Source organism: Stigmatopora argus, chromosome 13 (assembly GCF_051989625.1).
Source record: "Stigmatopora argus isolate UIUO_Sarg chromosome 13, RoL_Sarg_1.0, whole genome shotgun sequence".
Classification (NCBI taxonomy): Eukaryota; Metazoa; Chordata; class Actinopteri; order Syngnathiformes; family Syngnathidae; genus Stigmatopora; species Stigmatopora argus.
This window is the reverse complement of record NC_135399.1, coordinates 9370054-9392148: the sequence shown is the minus strand read 5'-3', so window position 1 is coordinate 9392148 and position 22095 is coordinate 9370054. Positions and strand designations below refer to the sequence as shown.

General features: G+C 39.0%; 3 protein-coding genes across 5 annotated transcripts in view; 2 read left to right on the top strand and 1 right to left on the bottom strand.

Annotated features, from left to right (window-relative positions):
- The first annotated feature begins 444 nt into the window (after positions 1-444).
- On the top strand, positions 445-6874 carry cyp27a3 (cytochrome P450 family 27 subfamily A member 3). Its single transcript, XM_077616451.1, has 10 exons — positions 445-476; positions 641-927; positions 1678-1868; positions 3182-3384; positions 3477-3674; positions 4647-4819; positions 5667-5836; positions 5931-6012; positions 6168-6377; positions 6451-6874. Exons 2-10 carry the CDS (start codon positions 688-690, stop codon positions 6574-6576), a joined length of 1593 nt encoding a protein of 530 aa, XP_077472577.1. The 5' UTR covers positions 445-476; positions 641-687; the 3' UTR covers positions 6577-6874.
- Positions 6875-7292: 418 nt separating this feature from the next.
- Positions 7293-17730, top strand: slc15a2 (solute carrier family 15 member 2). 3 transcript variants are annotated; one of them, XM_077616448.1, is made up of 22 exons: positions 7300-7568; positions 8799-8886; positions 10347-10488; positions 11164-11256; positions 11332-11431; positions 12047-12137; positions 12201-12278; positions 13474-13556; positions 13632-13715; positions 14461-14550; positions 14616-14660; positions 14833-14868; positions 15018-15106; positions 15170-15251; positions 15314-15442; positions 15508-15672; positions 15757-15803; positions 15872-15979; positions 16296-16395; positions 16464-16607; positions 16899-17003; positions 17126-17730. In XM_077616448.1, exons 1-22 carry the CDS (start codon positions 7560-7562, stop codon positions 17324-17326), a joined length of 2109 nt encoding a protein of 702 aa, XP_077472574.1. In that variant the 5' UTR covers positions 7300-7559; the 3' UTR covers positions 17327-17730. The 3 variants fall into 3 exon arrangements, with proteins under 3 accessions (XP_077472573.1, XP_077472574.1, XP_077472576.1); XM_077616447.1 differs by having other exon boundaries at positions 7293-7568; positions 12047-12278; XM_077616450.1 differs by lacking the exons at positions 7300-7568; positions 8799-8886 and having other exon boundaries at positions 10452-10488; positions 11164-11233.
- Positions 17700-22095, bottom strand: part of hspbap1 (hspb associated protein 1) — a 4999-nt gene continuing 603 nt past the window's right edge. Inside the window, exons 2-8 of the mRNA XM_077616453.1 lie at positions 21838-22039; positions 21584-21768; positions 20605-20741; positions 19800-19971; positions 18855-18938; positions 18668-18778; positions 17700-18262 (exon numbers count right to left, since the gene is read on the bottom strand). Of these exons, the coding sequence (XP_077472579.1) occupies positions 17924-18262; positions 18668-18778; positions 18855-18938; positions 19800-19971; positions 20605-20741; positions 21584-21768; positions 21838-22036 (1227 nt within the window). The 5' untranslated portion in view covers positions 22037-22039 and the 3' untranslated portion in view covers positions 17700-17923. The remainder of the gene's footprint in view (positions 18263-18667; positions 18779-18854; positions 18939-19799; positions 19972-20604; positions 20742-21583; positions 21769-21837; positions 22040-22095) is intronic.

The window sequence follows — 22095 nt, the reverse complement described above, 5'->3', positions numbered from 1 at the left end:
TAGGTCACATATGATAATTGAATACCATTAGTTTTAATTTCAAACATCCCTTGTTTTGTTGGGAATTGAATAAAATATTAAATTATGATCATTTGTATAATAAAAAAACAACTAGTGGACACACATTTGACTTTAATTGAACTAATAGTTTAACTGTATTTAACAAAAAAACAAAAATTGAGAAGATATCATTTTATTGTCATTATACAAGTATAGTGAGATTTAAAGCTTCACCACAAAGTGCACGAATAACAACAACAAACAAACAGACAACTTGAAAAAAAATCAATCAATAATAACAATAAATAATTAATAAATAAGTAGTCACAGAATAGTCAACAGTCAAGTATATAACGACATAAATGAGTAATATACCTTGTTATGTAAATGATAGCCCTTTCAAGTGTACATTCTGTACTACTGCAGTATTCTTCAATCTTTTGTAGGTTCGGATGCTAACTACGTCATTCTGGTGGGTGAGTGATTTTGATTTTTTTGGCTTCGACTAATGAAACGTTCCTCCTTCCGAAATCCGGGAATCTTAGTAACGTGTTTCTTCATGCCAGCATTGTGCAAAGTGGGTCGTTCCGTTTCAAAGTCCGCATATTTTCCCATGCCCTCTGCGCCATTTGCAAACAAGAAAAAGAGCCGACCAACAAGCCCCTCTGCAGAAGAAAAGGACACAAGATGTTCGCCAAGGTTGCGAGCGGGTTCGGTTGGCGGACCACCCGGAACCGGCACTGGATTCAGACCGGGATGAAGGCGGAGGTGACTGCCGAGCCTGACCGCTGCCGCCCCCGAAAGAGGTCCACCTACACCGGTGCGGTGCGGGTGAAGAGCATGGACGAGCTGGGAGGACCGAGCTTCCTCAACACGCTCTATTGGCTCTTTGTCAAAGGATACTTCAATACGACTCAACAGATGCAAGTAAGTGAAGCATATCAGGCTCATTTGTTTCTATTTTATGTGGTTGTTAACGCTCTGCAACTTACTACTTCATCTTGCTATGGTAAATTACAGTGGCTATACAAACGGGTGTTTAACTTGGTTTTTTTAAATATGTATTTTAAATTGCAGCTCACAGATTTAGCAATATTGGCATTTTTCTATTTGGACAATTTAGCTTTTGCAGCATTTCTTTTTGTGAGTGATTTGAACTCATTGCCGAGCGCCGTCCAATCTATTTGGACTGGGATGGTTGGCCTGGCAGCGATAGTTGGCTCCTGGTCTTTCCCAACATCAAGTGGATTGGACGTCTATTGCTGTCAATGGGTGTTTTTTTTCATTAGAAAATATATTCTTCTACTATTACTAACTACCACAACACATTGTCTGGCAGCGATGAATGATCATTTATTGCCAGTGCTTTCAGTTCCAATGGATTGGACGTCTATTGCTGGCAATAGCAGGTAAAATTATGCTCAAAATTGTCCAAAATAAAAATACCAAGATTTTTATCAAGTCAGCCAAGTGGGTAATTATTAGAGGACTAGACAGAAAGTAGATTATATTGCATGCATTACAGTATTATAAATGTTTTTTTAAACGAAAAATGAATGAATAAAAAAATCATAACATATCAAAATTACGATTAAAAACAGTAGTGCAGTGTTCCAAAATATTATTGAAGAACCTGATATGTACTGTAATCTTTAAAATGATCATTCATGCTTTCAGATCGAGCACAAGAAGCTGTACGGGCCCCTGTGGAAGTCTACGTACGGACCCCTGGTGGTGGTGAACGTGGCCAGCGCCGAGCTCATCGAGCAGGTTCTGCGTCAGGAAGGCCGACTGCCGGTCCGCACCGACATGCCTCACTGGCGACACTACCGGGAGTTCCGCGAACAAGCCCACGGACCACTCACAGAGTCCGTGTTTGCCACATTCACACTTGCGCCCACCCACGGGGCCCCCCACACTCATTTAGCAATGCCTTTGCCGGCATTCGGTTTTTCCGGTCTGACTTGTAGTGGGACGTTTTCTCCGCATGCATTCAGCAACACTGAAATAATATTTCAGGTATTGAAAAAATCGGGAGAAATTTCATGGCAATAAACGTGCAAATGTAGGGGAAGACAGAAAAAAAATAGTTAATGTTGACAATTAGTTCATAATCAGAGAATGTTGAGTTTCAGAAAAAATATTTGGAATGTTGGGTGAAATAGATCATTTAGAGTTGGTAGATTAACAGTATTTTTTTGAATATTTTTTTTGCTAAATCCTGTTATGAGACAAGGTTACAATGGTCATTCATTAAAAAAGTCAATATGTTACTTAAGAAAACAAATTACTAAGGTCAAAATCTTACAAGAAGAAAGTGTTTTGAAAATAACTATAGAGTATAACATGACGTTTTTAATTATTTCAAGAAAAACCCTTAATGTTAGAGGAGACAAAACATTTCAAAGGGCTTCAGTATTCCAAATATTTAAAGACTTACATTTTATAAAAGTTACATTCTTACTAGAAAAGTAATACTAATGTTAATAGACCATTAAACGGTATGACAAATCTTAAGAGAAAGTTGCCATTTTGTTTAAAAAAGTTGCTGTTACAATTGTACAAAATCCCAAAAGACAATATTACTATGAATGTGATAAGAAGTAATATTTCAAGAACAAATCATGTTTCATGATTAGGAACTAAAATTGTTACAATAGTCATTTCAAGAAATAACTTGTAATGTTTCAATTGCGTCGGAAAATGAGTGTTAACAATTTTGACCATCGTGGTCATTCACAACAAAATTGTCGTAATAAAAAAAGTCATTTTATGACAATAATAATGTTGCAATTAAAAACTCATACCAGTCCGGTGAAAAAATATCCATGTGCCAAGAAAAGTCGTAATGTTGAGACACAAAGTGGACAAACAACAGCAACAAACTAACAGACAAATAAAAAAATGAAGAATAAAAATAACTAATACATCAATAATAAATGAATAAGTAGTCAACATAATAAGTAATCACAACATAAATAAGTAGGGAAATGCACGAATAACAACAACAAAACAGCTCTTGGACAGAAACAGTTCTTGAGTCTGTTTGTCTTGCCTGTTATGGTCCTGTAGCGCCTGCAATAGGGCAGCAAGTTGGGATATTACAACATTTACATCTAAGTGATATCATGCTCGCATTGTTGTTAGCATGGAACTAAGTCTTCTCGTTGTGATTTTCTAGGATGGGTGCCAATTGGCAACATATTCGCAGCATCCTCAACCCTCGAATGCTAAAGCCAAAGCACGTGGCCTCGTACGCAGACACCATCAACCTTGTGGTGGCCGACTTCATGGAGCGACTCCGCTGGTTGCGCGGTAACAACATCAACGACGGTGGCCTGGTTCACGACGTGACCGGGGAACTCTACAAGTTTGCTTTCGAAGGTACAGTGAGTAACACTTAGCATTTATATGTGAAACACGCCAAGCAATGCTCTTTCTTTTTCTGACGCGAGTGCGTTATGTTATTGTGTCAGGCATCTGCTCGGTGGTCTTCGAGACGCGTCTGGGCTGCCTGGAGCAAGACGTGCCCGAGGAGACGCGCAAGTTCATCTGGTCGGTGGGCGAAATGTTTCGCCTGTCTACTGTTGTCATCCTTTTCCCCAAGCGCTACTGGCCATATCTGCCCTTTTGGAAAAAGTTTGTGGCTGTCTGGGACCACCTCTTCAAAGTCTGTGAGCAAACCACATCACACTTTTGGAGCACTTCATCTACTAAGATAACATTTGTGCAAGCATGAAAACATAGATGGAAGCCTTAGAACTCTCATGATAGCATAGACTTATACATGTTTTTTTTATTTTGAAAACTGACATTTGTTTTAAATACTGTATTTTAGGAAAAATTCTCAAATGCAATAAGTTTCGGCACAACCAATCAATGAAAATATTAGTTATCAAATAAACTATGAAAAATAAAATCAAATAACTAAACAATTAAATAAACTAACAAAAATGAATAGTAGAAATACATACACAGATACAAAACTGATATAGATGTGTGAATTCCAAAAATATACATATATTTTAAATTCATTCATTTTTTAAAATTATTTTTTTGTTTCATTCCTACAGTGACAATCTTTTTTTGTTTGTTTATTTAAAAAAAAATCTTTGTACATAAAACATCCAGGATTTTTTTTCATCCCCAAATCATATTCATTTCAACTTTTCTCTCTGTTTGTCACCTATCATCGAGTTAGTTGTCAATGATTAAGTGTCCACTAAGGAAAACTAGTTGACATTAGCAAATGAACACAAATGTGAATTATTTGACGTCTTGATCCTGTTGCAGGTCAATACACCCCAGAGTCTGACTCGACCTCTCTCCACGCACAAAGTTCATCAGCCTTGCAATGCAACTACATTTATTTCACATTTAACCTATTTCCATTTTTTTCCTTTAGCACAGTGGTAACTATCAGAAAATACAATTGTACCATGATACTTTAAGGAACAATAGTGATCACTATAGTAGACAGACAAATGAACAAAAAGGTAATGATACATTCCATTACAACTAGCGAGAGAGCCATCATGCAAATACTATGTCACTTTCCTCAGACTAAACTCACAGCCTTTAAACAAACATGTTCAAAAGATGGTCACCACTTGGGCTGATTTCTGTGTAAACAATTTGTATTTTAGCCGAGGATCTGGTGCAGAAGAAGCTGGAGGAGCTGCAGAGGAAGAAAGAGAGAGCAGACGGGGACGGAGACGTGGAGGGCGCCTACCTGAGTCACCTGCTGCTCAGTGACAAGATGAGCCTCACCGAGATCCTCGGAAGCATCACTGAACTCCTTCTGGCAGGAGTCGACACGGTCAGACCCACTTGCAACACAAAATCAACTGATTCGTCTCAATATTAATGTTCAACAAAAGATGTATGGCACTTCATGCCATTTTTATTGTCTCATTTATGTTTACAGTAACTTGAGTAATATGAATTTATTGTCATGAATTTTGAGTGCATCATTTGGAATAATTGTTGATTCTAGATGTAATCCATTTTTTACTTTCGTATTGATAATTACAACAATCATGAAACACATTCAATGCAAAATAAATAATCAAATAAAAAATATATAAACTAAAATTAATTAAATAATAGTTGAAAATAAATAGAAATGATTGAAATTAACTATTATCCTACATGAAGTAACTATACATAAAAGAAAATATAATAAACTAAAATTAAATACATTATAGTTGAAAATGAATAGAAATGATTGAAATTAATTATTATCCTACATGAAGTAACTACACATAAAATAAAATATAATACATTAAAAATGCATGTTATAATAATATTGTTCATCATCATAGCTGAATATAATAATGATTTTATTCATTAAAAAAAATCATAAGGCACTCTTTAACTAACTGTCACTCCATGTCACAGAGTATGTGTTGTTTTACTTAACAAAAGAAGGAAATTGATATTGAAAAAAACCCTTAACGGCGATAGACGTCCAATCCATTTTTAAATGGAGCGGCTGGAAATGATCGAATCATTGGACGTCTATTGCCATCAATGACAGCTAAATACTATTTAACTTGTATATATAACTATCTATCTGTAGCTTTTCCCACATTGACATCATAATCATCATCATCAACATCAAATACGCATCGAATTAGTTTTTTTTTCTTCTTTTTGTTCTTCAGACCTCCAACACCATCTCATGGGCTTTGTACCATCTGGCTCAGGAGCCCGCCATCCAGGAACGTCTCTACCTAGAAGTTTCAAGCGTTTACACCCCGTCCCGCGGGATGCCCACAAGCCAAGACATCGCCCAAATGCCCTTCCTAAAGGCTGTTGTCAGGGAGACGCTGCGGTAAAAAGCATGATTTTATGGTTCTTTTCCTATATTTATTTATTTATTTTTATTATTATTATTATTATGACCGCTTTCTATACCCCGGAGGCAGGCTCTACCCAGTCGTGCCGGGAAATGCTCGCCTCAATGTAGAGGACCAGATTGTGGTGGGAGAACATCTCTTTCCTAAAAGGGTGAGCACAAGGCTTCAGATCTCACATAAAGGATTCATTCGGTTTACAATGTCGTTACAATGTAATTGAGATAAAACCTTGTTTGGCATTACCCACACAAATAAAATTGGATTACTTCGATGATAGAGTTAGTCTTCGTGTCTTGTCATCCACAGACGTTGTTCCACCTCTGCCACTACGCCGTCTCCCACGACGAGAGCGTCTTCCCCGAGCCGCATCGCTTCCTGCCCGATCGGTGGATGCGCCGCGACGAAGGCGAGCGGCACCCGTGGCACCCGTTCGGGTCGGTGCCTTTCGGATTCGGGGTCCGAGCCTGCCTAGGACGGAGGGTGGCCGAGCTGGAGATGTACCTGCTCCTGTCCGCGGTAAGTAAGCTTTCTGGCTCTAGAATTCCACGACGTCTTACTGGATGAACTCATTTGCTCTGTGCTCCCCAAGCTGATGTCACGCTTCGAAGTGCGACCGGATCCGAGCTCCAGCGCCCCCGTCAAGCCCATCACCAGGACGCTCCTGTGCCCGGCCACGCCCATCAACCTTGTCTTCGTCGACAGGCCGCGACATTGAAGACGAGAAGGCTCAACACATGCGCGCACGCACACCGTGGCACAATGAAAGGTGTATCTTATAACGCACTTTATCCAATCACCATCACCATCCTAAATTGCCGTAGTAATAATAAAAAAAAAACTTAATAATGTGTAAAAATCTGAAAGAAAAACTGCATTTGGTTCAAAAAATAGGAATTGGTTTCAAATTGGATTAAATAAGTACATTTCTGTTTTAGATGACAATGGCTTTAGTAAAAAACACTTGAAAATATGAGAAATAAATATATGTGATGCATATATTAAGGATCCCTCAACTTGTAATTTTTATTATATTCACTTTTACTTTTTAACTAATTTTCTAGATTTCCTGCTTTTTAATCACTAATATATGGTTTTATACATAGTATAACTCATTGGCTGCTATTGACGGCAAAAGACGTCCAATTCTTTCGAAGTAAACATACTAGTGACAAAGATATTTTTTGACGTCTGGCATCGTTTGTAGCACTTGAAAGAATGAAATGTAAATTCAGGAATCACAGGTAGAAAAAATAACATATCTTAAATTGGGTTTTCCATTTGATATTTCTGATCTTTCATTTTATTAGCTTTAAAAAAGTAACTTGACCTTATTTCCAAACCAGATATATTTGTTTTGTTTGTTGTGAAAGTGTACCTAATCACGTGTCCACTTAGTGGCCCCGCCTCCATCGGTCACGTGACCCTTCTTTTCCAGCGCTGCAAGCCAAACGTCAACAGAAGGAAAAAAAAGTCTCACGCTATCCACTGTCCTATCTTAACTCGCGTGAACTTTTTCCATTAGTGGACTTTATTTTATTCAAATTTTTGTTCCAAATATGTGTGGTGACGTCACTCAATGACCACTTCATAGTAAGTAGGGAAAAAGTTCTTTTGAGGTGCACGAGCACGACGTGGTGGTGGGGTTCGCTCAGTTTTGGGGGTCTACTCGGCACGGCGGTCGTGCACGACATTGTCAACATGAGCAAGGTAAAGAAGTTTAATTTTATTCTCTTTTTTTTAATTGAAGTAAAAAACAACACACAATTGGTATTGTAATTGAAAATTCTCACTCGTCCATCGACAACGTGAATGCGTCACACGTCACTTTTCTTTGCCTCCAGCCTGCTTGACTAGTCTTGGCAAAACCTGACTGAATTAAATTAACTCATTAAACTCGACTATTCCTTCTCTAATAAAATAGTAGTAGTGAAAAAAAGTCATAAAATAATGATTTGAAAATCTAGTAGTGTCGTTTTACATCGTCTAGCTGAAATTTCCTACTTGGTTTTCAAGTTCTTGGAGTTGCACTTTCCCCTTTACTATTATCTCACCAGAAAAAATGTGGATTTAAGGATAAAAAAAAGATACTATAACTTGAATAACGGAGTGTGATTTGCAATACAGTTTATGTAATGTTACAAGGAAAAGAATAAATATTGTTAATCAGCATCTCAAGCTAGTAGTACTTTGATTTATAATTTGGTGACTGGTCTGATGCAACAAGGGGCCCTCAGGGGGCACAGGCCTCTTTTCATTCAAGAAAAAAAGAAGAAAAAGGCTTCAAATTTGTCTTTGGTTGTTTGTCGTTCAAATAAAAATAAAAAGGGGGTTTGTTTTTTAAAGGGAGGTCTTTAACATTGCAAAAATGCTTTAACCTGGACATTTTTGACAAATTAAATTGTCAAATACATTGAAAAATGAATTCATTTTCCATACCGCTTATCCTCACAAGAGTCGCAGTGGTTGCTGGAGCCAATCCCAGCCAAATAGGGCCACCAGGTGGGGGACACCTGAAATTGGGTACTGGCCAATCGCAGGGCAATTTTACAAGAATACATTTTTAAAAATTGTAATATCTTTAATCGTTTTATTAGATTTAAATGGAATAGTATCACTCAAAACATTGCTACATTGAAAGAATACGATTATCTTTTTAAAGAAAATTATGACCTCAAAAAAGGTTTTGGAAGACTTTTTTGTGAAGAAAGGTTGCTAAAGTGCTTTGAAATTCAATACCAAAAAAAAAGAGTTTATATTTTTAAAATGAATAATGCATGATAGCAAACACATGAACTTGCATGTATTATTTCAAGTCATTGTACAAATTATTTTAAAGATAAATATGCTACATTTAATGAATGTAGTGTGACTTTTGTATATAATGGAACGTTTGAGTTTTTTCGTGAATTAATCCCTCCTATGTTTTTCTCATTCCAGAATCTCTGTGGTACAAATTACCCAGTGAGCATCTGCTTCATTGTTGTCAACGAGTTTTGTGAACGTTTCTCCTACTATGGCATGCGAGGTAACAAAAAAAAGGCACATTCTTCCATTTTTTAAAAAACCTATTTTTACTCATTCACTAGCATTGACTGCATTCTCTCCAAAGTGATTACATCATTTGGGAGTTTTCCCAAAAAGTGACTTATTTTAGTGAACTGACATCCTTTTACAGGAAATTCACTCCTCAGAGCTTTTTTAGTAAAAATATGTCACCTGCAGAAAAAATAACCGGTATTGCAAAATCAGTTTTTGCATGTTCAAATGCAAAAATATTGTAATGAGTCGCGTTTTGTAACGCTGGAATAGCTGACCCTTTTCACTGAAGTCTCTCAGTGCCTTTGACGATGCTATACATCCAAAATCCAAAATACTTCTGCTGTGAATTTGATGAAAATGACTTTTTCACTTGGTGACTTCCCATTGCAGCTAATGATTTAACAGCTAGTTAGCTAGTTGACGCTGAGGCGCTCATGGCGGACAACCCTTGCATTTTTCTCAACAGCAAAATGTGATTTAAACTGTTTTTTTTGCATTTTTGGTTTCATTTGAAAAGAAAAGGACTATGGGTTATGGCTCAGTAAAGTAGTCCAAAACTGCCCCAGAGTAGCTGTCCAATTGCAACCAATGAGCTAACCATAAAATGTTAAATAAAATTAACATTCTTTTGAATTGCGCTCCGTGAAACTCACGTCCAACTGGTTCCAAACTCAGCTGATAAAAATTCCAAACAAAAGATTACCTCAATCTAACTAAACAGCCTTCAGGGAAAGTTCGTACCGGTGATGACAAACAGGATAGTGGAGCTAGCTCAATAAAACCGCTCATTGCAAAATGCAAAATGATGTCTAGAATGACTACGGAATGACAAATGCAAACTTCCAAATGGCTTGTTAACGCGATGTTGTTTTCCAACACACTTAGCGGCTTGTTTGGAAAAGTCTCTAGGCCAAACACAATCTCAGGTTGTGTTTAGGGGTGTACCAATTATATAAATATGTTCAATATATCAATTTTTCGTTCATTTTCTTAACTGTTTATCCAAACAAAGGGTCGCTGGGGGTGCTGGAGCTCATGCCAGCTATCTGTGGGGAACAGACGGGGGAAACTCTGAATTGCTGGCCAGCCAATCGCAGGGCACGAGGAGACAGACAACCAATCATTCATGCTCATACTCATACATATGGGCAATTTAGATTGTTCAATCAGCCTACCATGCCTGTTTTTGGGTTGTGGGAAGAACCCGGAGTACCCGGAGAAAACCCACACAAGTCTGGGGAGAACATGCAAATTCCACAAAGTGGGGTCTGCCTGGGATCGAACCCTCAACATCAGAACTGTGAGGCTGACGCGCTAACCACTTGTCCACCCGGCTCACCTGAAATGGTTATTTAATCCTCTAAAATAGCATTATTTGTTTTCTGCTGTGTGGATGTGATGAGGGTGTTGCTGATGATCCTTTTTGGCTTTTTTTTGGTGCATTAGCGGTGTTGACATTGTACTTTCTGACCTACCTGGATTGGGACCATGATCTTTCTACGGCTGTGTACCACGCTTTTTCCAGCCTTTGCTACTTCACCCCCGTCCTGGGAGCCATCATCGCCGACTCCTGGCTCGGGAAGTTCAAGTCAGTTCTTTGTTTCTCTCACTTTCCATTTATAGCTCTGTCGGGATTACACATTTTAGTAGGCAATATATTGTATGTACACTCTGGTTTATGGTGCCTAATAACATTCAAATTTGATCATAAAATAACATTGACAATTATAACATGTTTTTTTAACAAACCCCTTACTTGTGTTTAGTAATAGTGAATAAACATTTGAAAAGAGTAAAGAATTGGAAAAACAAAAATCAGAATACAGTAATACCTTGAGATACGAGCTTAATGCGTTCCGGGACCGAGCTCGTATGTTGATTTACTCGTATCTCAAATCAACGTTTACCATAGAAATAAACTAAATACAAATTAATTTGTTCCCACCCTCTGAAAAAACACCAAAAAACGGATATTACAATGGAAAAACATATTTTTATTGGTTGTAATTCACCATCTACTAACAGAGTAACAAATAACTAACTAGCTCCGCCCAGTGATCATAGAGATCTTTACAAGAGGGAGATGCGGCGAGACAGTGCGCTGAAATCATAAGCAGCCTCTTGTAAGCTTTTATAACAAAATTTGTCTCGTATCTCAAGGCTTGGAATTTTACTCATATCTCAAATTCCTCGTATGTCAAGGTATTACTGTATTGAAATTTTCCATTTCGACTCCTAAACATAAATGGAACTTCTATTGCAGGACCATCATCTACCTGTCAGTCATCTACGTGCTGGGTCATGTGATCAAGTCGGTGGGCGCCATTCCTACGGTGGGAAGCAGCAGCACACACATGTAGGGTTGACCAATCAGATCAGTCAGGCTGATCACTGACTATTGTTTGACTTTCCGGTTATGCGTGTGTTCCAGTGGCCTGGCCATGACGGGTCTGGTTTTGATTGCCTTCGGAACAGGCGGAATCAAGCCGTGCGTGTCCGCTTTTGGGGGCGACCAGTTCCAGGAAAAACATGTGAGTGGACAAATTGGACAGACGTGGAGATTTAATTGCAAGCAAGTAAGAAAAAAAAAGCTGCTTCAATTTTTTGGATAACCTGCAAAACTTTAAAAGCAATAAATAAACAAAAAAGATATATCAAACAATAATATTCAAGTTAAACAAATTAAAAGCTTATCAAAATTTAAACAGCAAATTCATATAAAAAATGTCATTGATTTTAATTAATCCTGAGATTAGCTGGCCAGCGATTCAGGGTGTCCCCAGCCTGGTGCTTATAGTTAGCTGGGACAGGCTCCAGCACCCCCCGCGGCCCTTGTGAGGATAAGCGGTTAAGAAAATGAATGAATGAATGATTTAAATTTAGCAATGTCATTGCAAATGATATTACATTTCAGTAATTAAATGTTATTATAGGAATAGGAAAAACAAAACATTGCAATAAAAATGTAAACATTCATTAGGTTTCATAAAAAAACTAATAAATCTATAAGTTCATTGTAAACCATGTAAAAAATATTTCAAATAAGAAAGAAGCCATTCAATACCATTTGATATAAAGAATAAACACTGAATGCCTTCAATGAAAAGTTGAAATGTATTAAATATAGTTTCCATTTTGTTTTTGAGGCTAACGAGCGGATTAAATTCTTCTCCATCTTCTACATGGCCATCAATGCCGGGAGCTTTCTGTCCACTATTGTCACGCCCATCCTGAGAGGTAAGAGTGCATTCTCTTGCTCCTCACTAGTCTCCATAAAGCCCCTTTCTTTCCACCCCGCAGAAGACGTGCAGTGTTTTGGCGGCGACTGCTACGCTTTGGCCTTCGGTGTACCTGCCGCTCTTATGGCGTTGGCCTTGGGTGAGCATTTCCTCCAATAAGATTTCCATCAAAATAGCCTATTCTGATGGAAGACGATTAGGGCAAAAGGCTGAATTGTGATTTAATTGCAACTTTAAAGTAAGATTACGGCTTTAATCTTTGATTTTTGACCTTAAAATTAGAATTCTGGCTTTATTCTCAGAATTCCGACTTTAAAGTAGAATTGAAGTCAGGATTTTTACGTTTTTTTTGTTTTTTTTAATCTCACAATTCGGACTTTAATCTCAGAATTAGGGTCAGAATTATGAATTTTTGATTGAAAAATCGGAATTATGAGTTTATTCTCAGAAATCAGACGTTTTTAATTTAAAAAAAAAACAGAATTCAACCTTAATTCTGACTTTATTCTCAGAATTCCAATTTTAAAGTGGAATTATTCCAAAGTCTACCTTTTATTCTCAGATTTCTTAATTTATTTTTCAAAATAAATGGCATTATTTAGTCAGAAGTTCTCATAGAATGCTAACAGTAAAGTATACTTGAAGTGAGAATTCTGACTTTGAAGTAAGAATTCTGACTTTAAACTGAGAATTAAACTAAAATAATTCAGAATTCTGACTTTAATGTGAGAATTAAACTAAAATAAATCAGAATTCTGACTTTAAAGTAAAAAACTTGCCCACTTTTTTTTCCCTTCAGTGGTCCTAACTCTCTTCCTTATACTCCTAATACATAAGAACAATGACAACAATATCCCCCAAAAAGGCACTGCATTTTTGACCGAGCTCCATCTTTTTGCACCGGTTTTCACCGAACCGCTGATCCTCAGCCCTTCCGACAACCCTGTCGTCCTTTGCATGGATGGCCGCTTTCAGTCTAAACAAAAGGCCTGCTTTCAAGCACGCGGAACGATTGCTGCCAACCCTCCCGGTTTGGACGTCTGTCACTGTCAATTGAAGCCAATGTGTTTAACAATCCTCACAAAAACTGTGATACAGTAAAATACGCCCGGAGTAGATCATTACCATCAATGTCCTGAATCTTATCATAAAATTGAAATCACCACACTTAGGATACAAAAAAATAAAGTAAGGACACACACAGCTTAATGATCTACCGTAGTAAGTTGCAGAGGATAAAGAATATGCGCATGTGTGTGTTATTGTATGATCTGTCGGTTTTGCTCATCCTCATGACTATGGTGTGTATTCGTGTGTGTGTTGTTATGGCACAGCTGTGTTCGTGGCAGGCAGCCGCCTCTACCGACGCAATCCTCCAGAGGGCAACATCTTGGTGGCGGTCTGCAACTGCATCGGTGTAAGTCAACAAATTAAGTCTATCTTCTGTTCTTAGACTGTTGATTGATTTTTTCTTTTTTACACACATGTACAGTTTGCCATCAAGAACAAGTGGAGGAGGTCCAAGTATGAGTCCAGCAGGAGACACTGGCTGGACTGGGCCGAGGACAAATACCCGGTATGGCCTCTGTCTGACTGTTCAAGTTGCTTGAATGAAATTTAGGAAAATAAATTATGGCAGTTCTCGAAGTGAAAATGATTTCACGCAGCCAATTATTTCTACTTTGAATTTTTTTTAGGAAGAATGTAGAAAAAAAGTTGTAGTATTCATATTTGTGTGTTATCTAAAGAAGTAAAAAATATTTCTATAATATTACCTCCCTGAATTGACTTGAAATGAATTTATATATATATATATATATATATATATATATATATATACATTGAAATGAATTTATATATATATATATACACGTACACGCACACGCGCACATACACACTGAAATGAATTTATAAATATATATATAGTACATACACATACTCGTACACGTACACATACACGTACACATACACATATACGTACTCATACACAAATATATGTATGTATATTACATACAATTTCAAACTTATGGCCAACGGAAAAGTATTTTGGGATCCCAGGTGACCTCCAGTTGTAATATTAGTTTATAATATAACACAATGCATTTGGGAAAAGCATCAATTAGTTTAATATTAATAACCAGAATATTTTTTGGGAAAAACGAGCAAATTTTAATAAAGTCGTAACCCAGAAAAGCTAAACAAACAAATAATTCTGAATTAAATAATAATAATTAAAAAAACCTCAAACATCCAAAAACACACAGCCGGTGTCCTTTTTCTTTTTTCATGTATTTTTTTAATTTTTTAACTTGTTTGAACAGAAACATCTGATCGCGGACATCAAAATGGTTCTGCGGGTCCTGTTTCTCTACATTCCTTTGCCGATGTTCTGGGCTCTCTTCGATCAGCAGGTGCCCAAACCCGACGTGGCGTGTGTGAAGCTAACATTGCTAACAGTGCTTTATTTTGATTCCAGGGTTCCCGCTGGACGCTGCAGGCCACAAGGATGAACATGGCTCTTGTAATTTTGCTTAGTTTCTCCTGGTTAAATTTCATGTAATCATTCGCCGTCGTAACTTTTTACGACTCGAATGGATCATCCGCAGGCCAATTTTTGGTTTCGATGAACTTCCTGGTACATTTTTCAGGTTAATTTTTAAAGGTTTATTACTTGTCTTTGCATGTCATCGCAGGGAGAATCCTTCTCCATCAAACCGGATCAAATGCAGGTATGTGCTCACTCGCACCTTGTGTGGAAAAAAGTGGTATTACGACATGAGTATATATATTATTGTTGTTTTTTTGCTATTTTCTTACCAAAATAATTAGCTTTTTTGAAATGTGCCCTGACTTTGTGCCCATTTTTCTACCCTTCTAGACCATAAATGCATTGCTGATTTTGGTATTTGTACCTGTGTTCGACCTCCTCATTTACCCACTGGTCTCCCACTGTAGAATAAAAATCACGTGAGTTCCTATCATATCATTTTTGCATCAACGATATTAAACAATAACAGCCATTTTCTCCAGGCCGCTGAGGAAAATGGCCACCGGGATGGTTTTCGCAGCGTTGGCGTTTGCTGCCGCCGCCTTCGTGGAGATCAACGTAGTGGTAGGTGACCAACAAAGTCCTGACCGGCCAATCAGAGATCGGGAATATGACGCTGTGTTCAGAAAACAGTGGTGGAGGTGCCAGCCGCGGGAAAATGTCTGCTCCAGGTGTACAACTTGGCACCGGGGGACGTTCGTCTCCAGTTCCCCCAAGGCAAAGAACCCTTTCCAGACCCTCTCCCCTACCTTCAGGTAAAAAAGGTGTAAAAAAAACAAAAAAAAACCAAAAAGGAATCAAGTGTGTGTGTTTTTGTCAGGATCCTCAGCAGTACCTCACATTTCCACTGGGGGCGCCAAGCGTCAACATGAGTTTGGAGGTCAACTACAAGGGCGCCGCCTCTCGCTGCAATGTTACTTTTAATCAACAAGAGGCGTACAGTTTGATCTTGCGGCCTACCAATTCTGGAATAGGCTGTAAATTGGTGAGTGGCTGAAAGTAATGAATTAAGAAAATTGAAACGCTACAAATACAGTTTTCTTTTAAAATCAATCTATTTCTAAATTAGGTGAAGGACCACATCACTAAGGATGACAAAGGAGCTCCTTTTCTCAGGTGAAAAAGTCTAGATTTGGCGTTGAGTGTGAGGAAAGCTAACGCTAAGCTATCCTTGACCCGCGCAGATTCCTCAACACTTTGTCGGAAGCGATCAACATCAGCTTGGGAGAGGAGACGTTCTACGCCAGCCCTGGTTACGGCGTTTCTCAAAACAAAACCGTCATGTGGGGAGAGTGAGTGCACTGTGACATCTCTTCCTTTTAGAATATTGTAGATATTGATTTTATGAGTCATGTATCAAAAATGCATTGGGGATAATTATCATTGTGTGTCTCTAGAAGTATATAGATTTATATAAAATAATATGGTCTATCATTTTTAAGTCAATTGTTGAGGCATTTCATAGGAAAGATTTTGCCTTAATGTTCACAGTTGAGGAAAATGTTTTCTTAAGATTTCAGTCATTTCTTAAGTCCCTAACAACATGGCACCCAAATATGGATCAAATTTAGTTAGTTGACCGTGTATTTCCTCACCTTGTTGATTCAGGTATAATCAAGTGAGATGCAGTGTGGCCTCAAAGACTTGCCCGGACCTTGACCTCGGTCTCCTGGATTTTGGAGCCTCGTACACTGTGATCCTACTTGAGGTCAAGGAGCTCGCCATTCTTGGACAGGAAGCAGCCTCCTGTTAACTTTTTTTTTTTTATTGATACAGGAAACTGGCAAGATCATGACGCACAAGATGGAGGATGTCCATGCCAACAACGTGCATATTGCATGGCAGATCCCTCAGTACATCTTAATCACGATAGGCGAGGTCATGTTCTCCATCACGGGTCTGGAGTTCTCCTATTCGCAGGTTTGGCTCGGGGTCCTGAGTAGAATCGAGACGGGGAAATGGTGCTTTAAAACAGCGGTCTCCAAACTTTTTATCACCGTGGACCAGTACATTTCTATTTTCCGTGGACCGGCTAATGGGGGGCCAACTTGGTTTTTTTTTGGTACAAAACACAAGTCCCAAGCATAATAGCAATTATTTATTATTATTATAACAACATTTCTCATTTCAAGTAGGAGGGCGAGATTGAAAACGTTAATATTTATTACTCTGACGGACCACTGCCTTAAATGGTGCGATTTCTTCCCACAGGCACCCGCCAACATGAAATCGGTCCTGCAAGCCGGCTGGTTGCTGACCGTCGCTTTCGGGAATATCATTGTGTTGATCGTGGCAGAGGGCGCAGGCCTAGCGCAGGTATTTCTACTTCAAGACACACATTCTTTTTTTCAATTTTTCAAAAATGTTTACTTGATTTGTTGTTGAGTAATTATCGTCTTGAATCCCGTAATTGCTCACGAAGCTTTGTGTTATGGCAGTGGAAGGAGTTTGCGCTGTTCTCAGCTCTTCTGCTGGCCGTGTGCGTGATCTTCTCCTTCATGGCTCACTTGTACACGTACGTAGACCCCCTGCAGATGAACAAGTTGCAATCGGACGAGCGGAACGGCAGCAGTGGCGACGAGGATGACGATGCGCTCAACAAGAAGAAGCAAGACATTGAGCTCAGCGCTCGATTTTAGCCGCCTTTACGACTTCAACGATTGAGCGATCAAATGTGGTCAGAATTTCCATGTTAATTTTTAGTGTTAAGTTTAATTGTAGGTCTTTTGTGTTTACAGTGTTGGTCGCCGCTTACGTTTTGTTATTTGTTTTTTGTGTCACGTCGAAAAAAAAGGCTTTTACTAAGTCCGAATTTAACTTTTTATGTTTCAATGACTTTGTGGAAAAATGTGAATTACTTTGTTTTTTTTTAACAATATCAATTTTATTTGTTTTTTTGGTGAAAATATTTTTTTTTGGTTTTGTTTTTTTCCCTTGCCCCCAAAATGTTCTAATAAGTTTGTGACTTGTTAAATATCCAGATGGATTCTTAATGACTTTTGTAAAATAAATATGAGAATATTCATTTTAAAAGAAACATGTATTTTCATGGGTTTCTTCATTTGAACATTAACCAAAACTTTTTTTCTAACATCTTCAATTTTACAGAAAAATATAACAATGTGGATTATTTTAGTTCTGAAAGAAATTCTGAATTTTTGAAATTTGTCTTTTTTATTTTACATTTTCTAGGCACCCAAAAAGTTCATTTCCACATCGGAGGTCTTCAAAGATGGCTATTCTCTGGGTGACGGAGTGGCCTGCTTGTCCAACAGGAGCTGGGTCACCATAGCGACCACGTCGGGGTGCAGCAGACACTCCAAGAGGTCATCTGTGCCGAGAGATGACTCGTCATGTACTTGGTGAGGGACAGCGCCGTCTTGGGGCGGTTGGGGAATGCGTGGCACAGGAAGTAGACATGGCCCAAACGGCATGTCACTTCGGACCGAGTCGAGTTTTTTCGGGCGAGCTGTGTCTTTGGAGTCCCACTTTGGTTTTGTCTTCTGTTGTTGGGCGCAGGCATGCAGCGACAAGTTGATATAGCGCATGTTGTCATTATGGGATGTTACACCCTCCTATAGACACATGATGTCATTGATCATCAGTCAGATGTGTTTTGGTGTGACAATGTTTCTTTTTATAGCTTTTGACTTTTCGCCTTTTTAAATGGCCTCGATAGGATTGCATTGATTGGGAACACGTTGGCCATTTTGGTAACTATCATTACGGAATTTTTCTTAGCTAGACTTCTTTTCAACGCCAATATGTATTCGACATAATTTTCAAAAAAGGCAAGCCAAAAAAAATGTATATTCCGCAAAATCATTTGGGCATTTGTCCATTTTTGCCTGGTTTTCTTGCCACCCGCATCCATGGAATCCTCTGCTGCCTATCTTAACATCACAGTGGGAACACGGCACCAAAGTGGAGACTAATTTCACACAAACAAGATCAAAACATTAGCTTAGCACGCTTCCTACCTCTGTGGGGTTGAGCCACCGCACCACGCGGTCATCCCCCTGCGCAGTCTTCAAGGCAAACATCAAGGTTCTGGTGATGGCCTCGCCCAGGCGTGCCTCATGGTCTTCGTCCTTTGTGGGAATCCACCAATAAGAAAGGGATTAGCCGTCCATAGCGCCCAATGACTTAAGCCGTCAATGGGCTCACCAATTCAATCCAGGTGTTGACGCTGACGGTGAGGGCATCCACAGACTCCACATAATGCCACCAGTGTCTGGGCACATACAAAACCTGACCACAGAAGAAGAGACGTTCTATTCAACTGACTGAACTTCCTCTTTGAAACACGAGGTGCCAGCACTGGCCCTTTAGCCGCTTCCGAATTTTGACCCCGGCTGATTTTCTGTCTTCATTTAACCGTGACTTCATTTTGTTGCTGAAGCCAAAGGTCGCTACGTTGCACTGCTTGATTGACAGGACCCGAACTTGACCCACCCATTTTTCACCTTGACAAGATGGCAGCCTCAATGGAGGAAAACACGAGTACAGTGATTGAAAAAGGTCAACTCTTGAGTGTTAGGATCAACACATAGACACACTTTGGCCTTTTGTAGATTTTCTGTGTGAGGTGTTTTTGTTGTTTTGTTTGTGTGCATATTTTGTTTGCTTAGGGAGTTAGTGTTTGGGTGTGTGTAATTGTTCAATACGTTTTGCATTTAGAGTTCTATGTATACACATTAGTCTGTGCTAATATAGTTTTGTGTATATTTGGTCTTTGGGTGTGTTTATTTGTAAGTGTATGTATGCTAAGACATTTTAATATGTGAGTATTTTGGGAACATTTGTTTTGTTTGTAGGAGGTCTAAAGTATAGTAATGGTGCGTGGACGACGTCCACGACATCCCAAAAAAAAGGCCCAAGCATAATGTCAGTATTTATTATTATTACAAAAAATGTTCTAATTTGAAGTAGGAGGGCGGGATTGGACATGTTAATATTTATTTCTCGGATAGACCGGTACCAGTGTTTAGTTTGAGTGTACATATTGTTTAGATTAGTGTGTTTTGTATTTTAGCATTTCAATTCATGTTAACCTGGCTACAATACTACAAGTTCTGATGCGAGCAACATTAACCTAAATGGACGACATACCTGTCCCGGCAGCAGCGTGACGACGTGGGCGCTAGCATGCCGGAAAGACGGAAACTTGTCCAGGTCCGGATGTGACACGTTGACGCGGCTAAAGACGCTGGACTCCTCGTATGGGATCCTGCTTGGGTACAGCTTGGACGTGTCTTCCGGTGGGAACAAGTGCCAGCGTTTCCTGGGCATACGCACCAAGCCAAAGGTAAGGAAACTGCATTTTAAGTTTGGCCATTTCTTGTGCACTATATTTAGTGTATTACTGTGTAATATTATGTCTTGTTTATAACCCATTGGCTGCCTTTGACGGTGATAGGTGTCAAAATCCATTTGAAATGGGAGGGGCTTCATGTTTATGCGTGATGTGCCAGTCTGTACTTTGTGATTTTAGTGGCTTATGCTAATTTCATTGTGTATTTGTATACGTATTTTATGTATTATTTTATTTCTTTATTGTGTATATTTGTCGTTTGTATGTATGTTTTGTGATTTTTCAGTCTTTGCATATGCAGTATGGATGTCTACACAAGTATGAATTGCAGCAACTATTAGCTGGGAAATTACAAAAATAGAAGAATATAAAAATTAATGATATATTGCACTTTTGTGGCCAAATTTTAGTGCTTGTAGTACAAATATCTGCTTTAAAAAAAGTACCCGTTTCCCCCAAAAATACATACACACAAGGTTGAGAGATAAAAAATACAAAAAGACAGTAATACGGTAGAGGCAAATGAAGCAAACTATTTTGGTAAAAAATACATATTGTTGGAAGATTGCAAAACTCTTAGATAAGGCTTTGAGGCGAACGTACCGTCCTTCTACCTGCAGAACTAGGTTGCATCCGTAAGAGTCCATATGGCACGGCGTGTTGGCGCCCTCTGTGCCGATCCACAGAGTGCTGTCTTTTCCGTTGCGGCCCTCGAACCCGAACGCCTCCCATTTCACCTCCTGTCACGTACACAGACAGACAGACGCAGACACGCTATTAGCACGTACAAAAGCAGTTGACACTTAACAGCAGACTGGTCAATGTCAGCCGCAGGCACACCTCAACGGGATGTCATTTACTCGTTCTACGCCATAAAAATTAATCTCCCAAATAAAATGTTGCCACGAGTGTGGGTGACCACACTTTGATGTCTTTATCTGCAAGGAGAAGCGACAGGTTTTAATTGAAAGTGTCAAAAAGAGAGATTGAGTGAGAAAAAGTAGGATTATTTTTCCTTGACGCCTCGACGACGCCTGCAGCTTTTTCAATTATGACTTTACTATAGAACACCGGTATATAGGAATCATTCCTGAAATAATTAACTGTATCTATACCCTGGGTCACATGCTCATTGGTATTCATGAAATGTTTTGACTCTTTCGTTTAGAGTTTTGAGTGCAAGGAGGATTCAATGTCTGTCTGGATAGAAAATGGTATCCACTTTACCTTGACTTATCTTAGCCAAGAGTGTTTGATTAATTTAGGACTAACAGGTCTCGGCACTAGCCCAAGAATAGCATCTATGTATATAATAAAGCTAATGTCATCTTAACTCCTTGGCTGCCTTTGATAGCAATAGATGCCTAATCCATTTTTAACAGTTAAAAAAGAAAATATAATTCACTTTAAATGGATTGGACATCTATTGCCTTCAATCAGTGTTTTTTTTTTAAATATATCAATTTACCGCTTTCACTAGGCCAGCAGTGAATGAGTTCATTGAATGCATTTTTAAAAAAATATATATGTTCACTGATTGACCACTCTTCTTGAAAGATGGTTACCAAAGAAATTTGTGTACCTCAAACATATCTGGCTGGTGTGCAAAAATCCTGGCGATGTACTTGTAATCGGCGTAGGCCCAAAAATGAGAGCGTGGGTAGTCGCAGAAAGAACCCACGTCCTCTCCTGCCTCACTTTTCGCCCACCTGAGGAACTGTTGCATGGTAGCTTCCACATAGTGGCACTGAGTTTCAAACTGAGGCTCTGTGGAAACAACCGGACAAAATTGTCAAGGTCACTATTTCTGCTCTCTTATTAATAAAATATTCTAACCATTAGTTTCCCCCCTTCGCCCCAGCCGGAATCGAATGTTCCGGTCTCCGAGATGTTCACGCAAGTTCTCGGTGGTCCAGCTCAGGACAGGCCAGCCGTGCGTCATCTTCAGGAAGACAGCGGGCTGCTGCAGACGACCCACAATCCTTTGGGCCTCTTCCGCACTGAAGGCCGGGGAGTGGGTGGTAGAAGCTGCCATAGCCTTTATGCACAAGGTGGTCAGTGGGGTTTAAGTCAGGGTTTTGGGGGGAGGGGCTC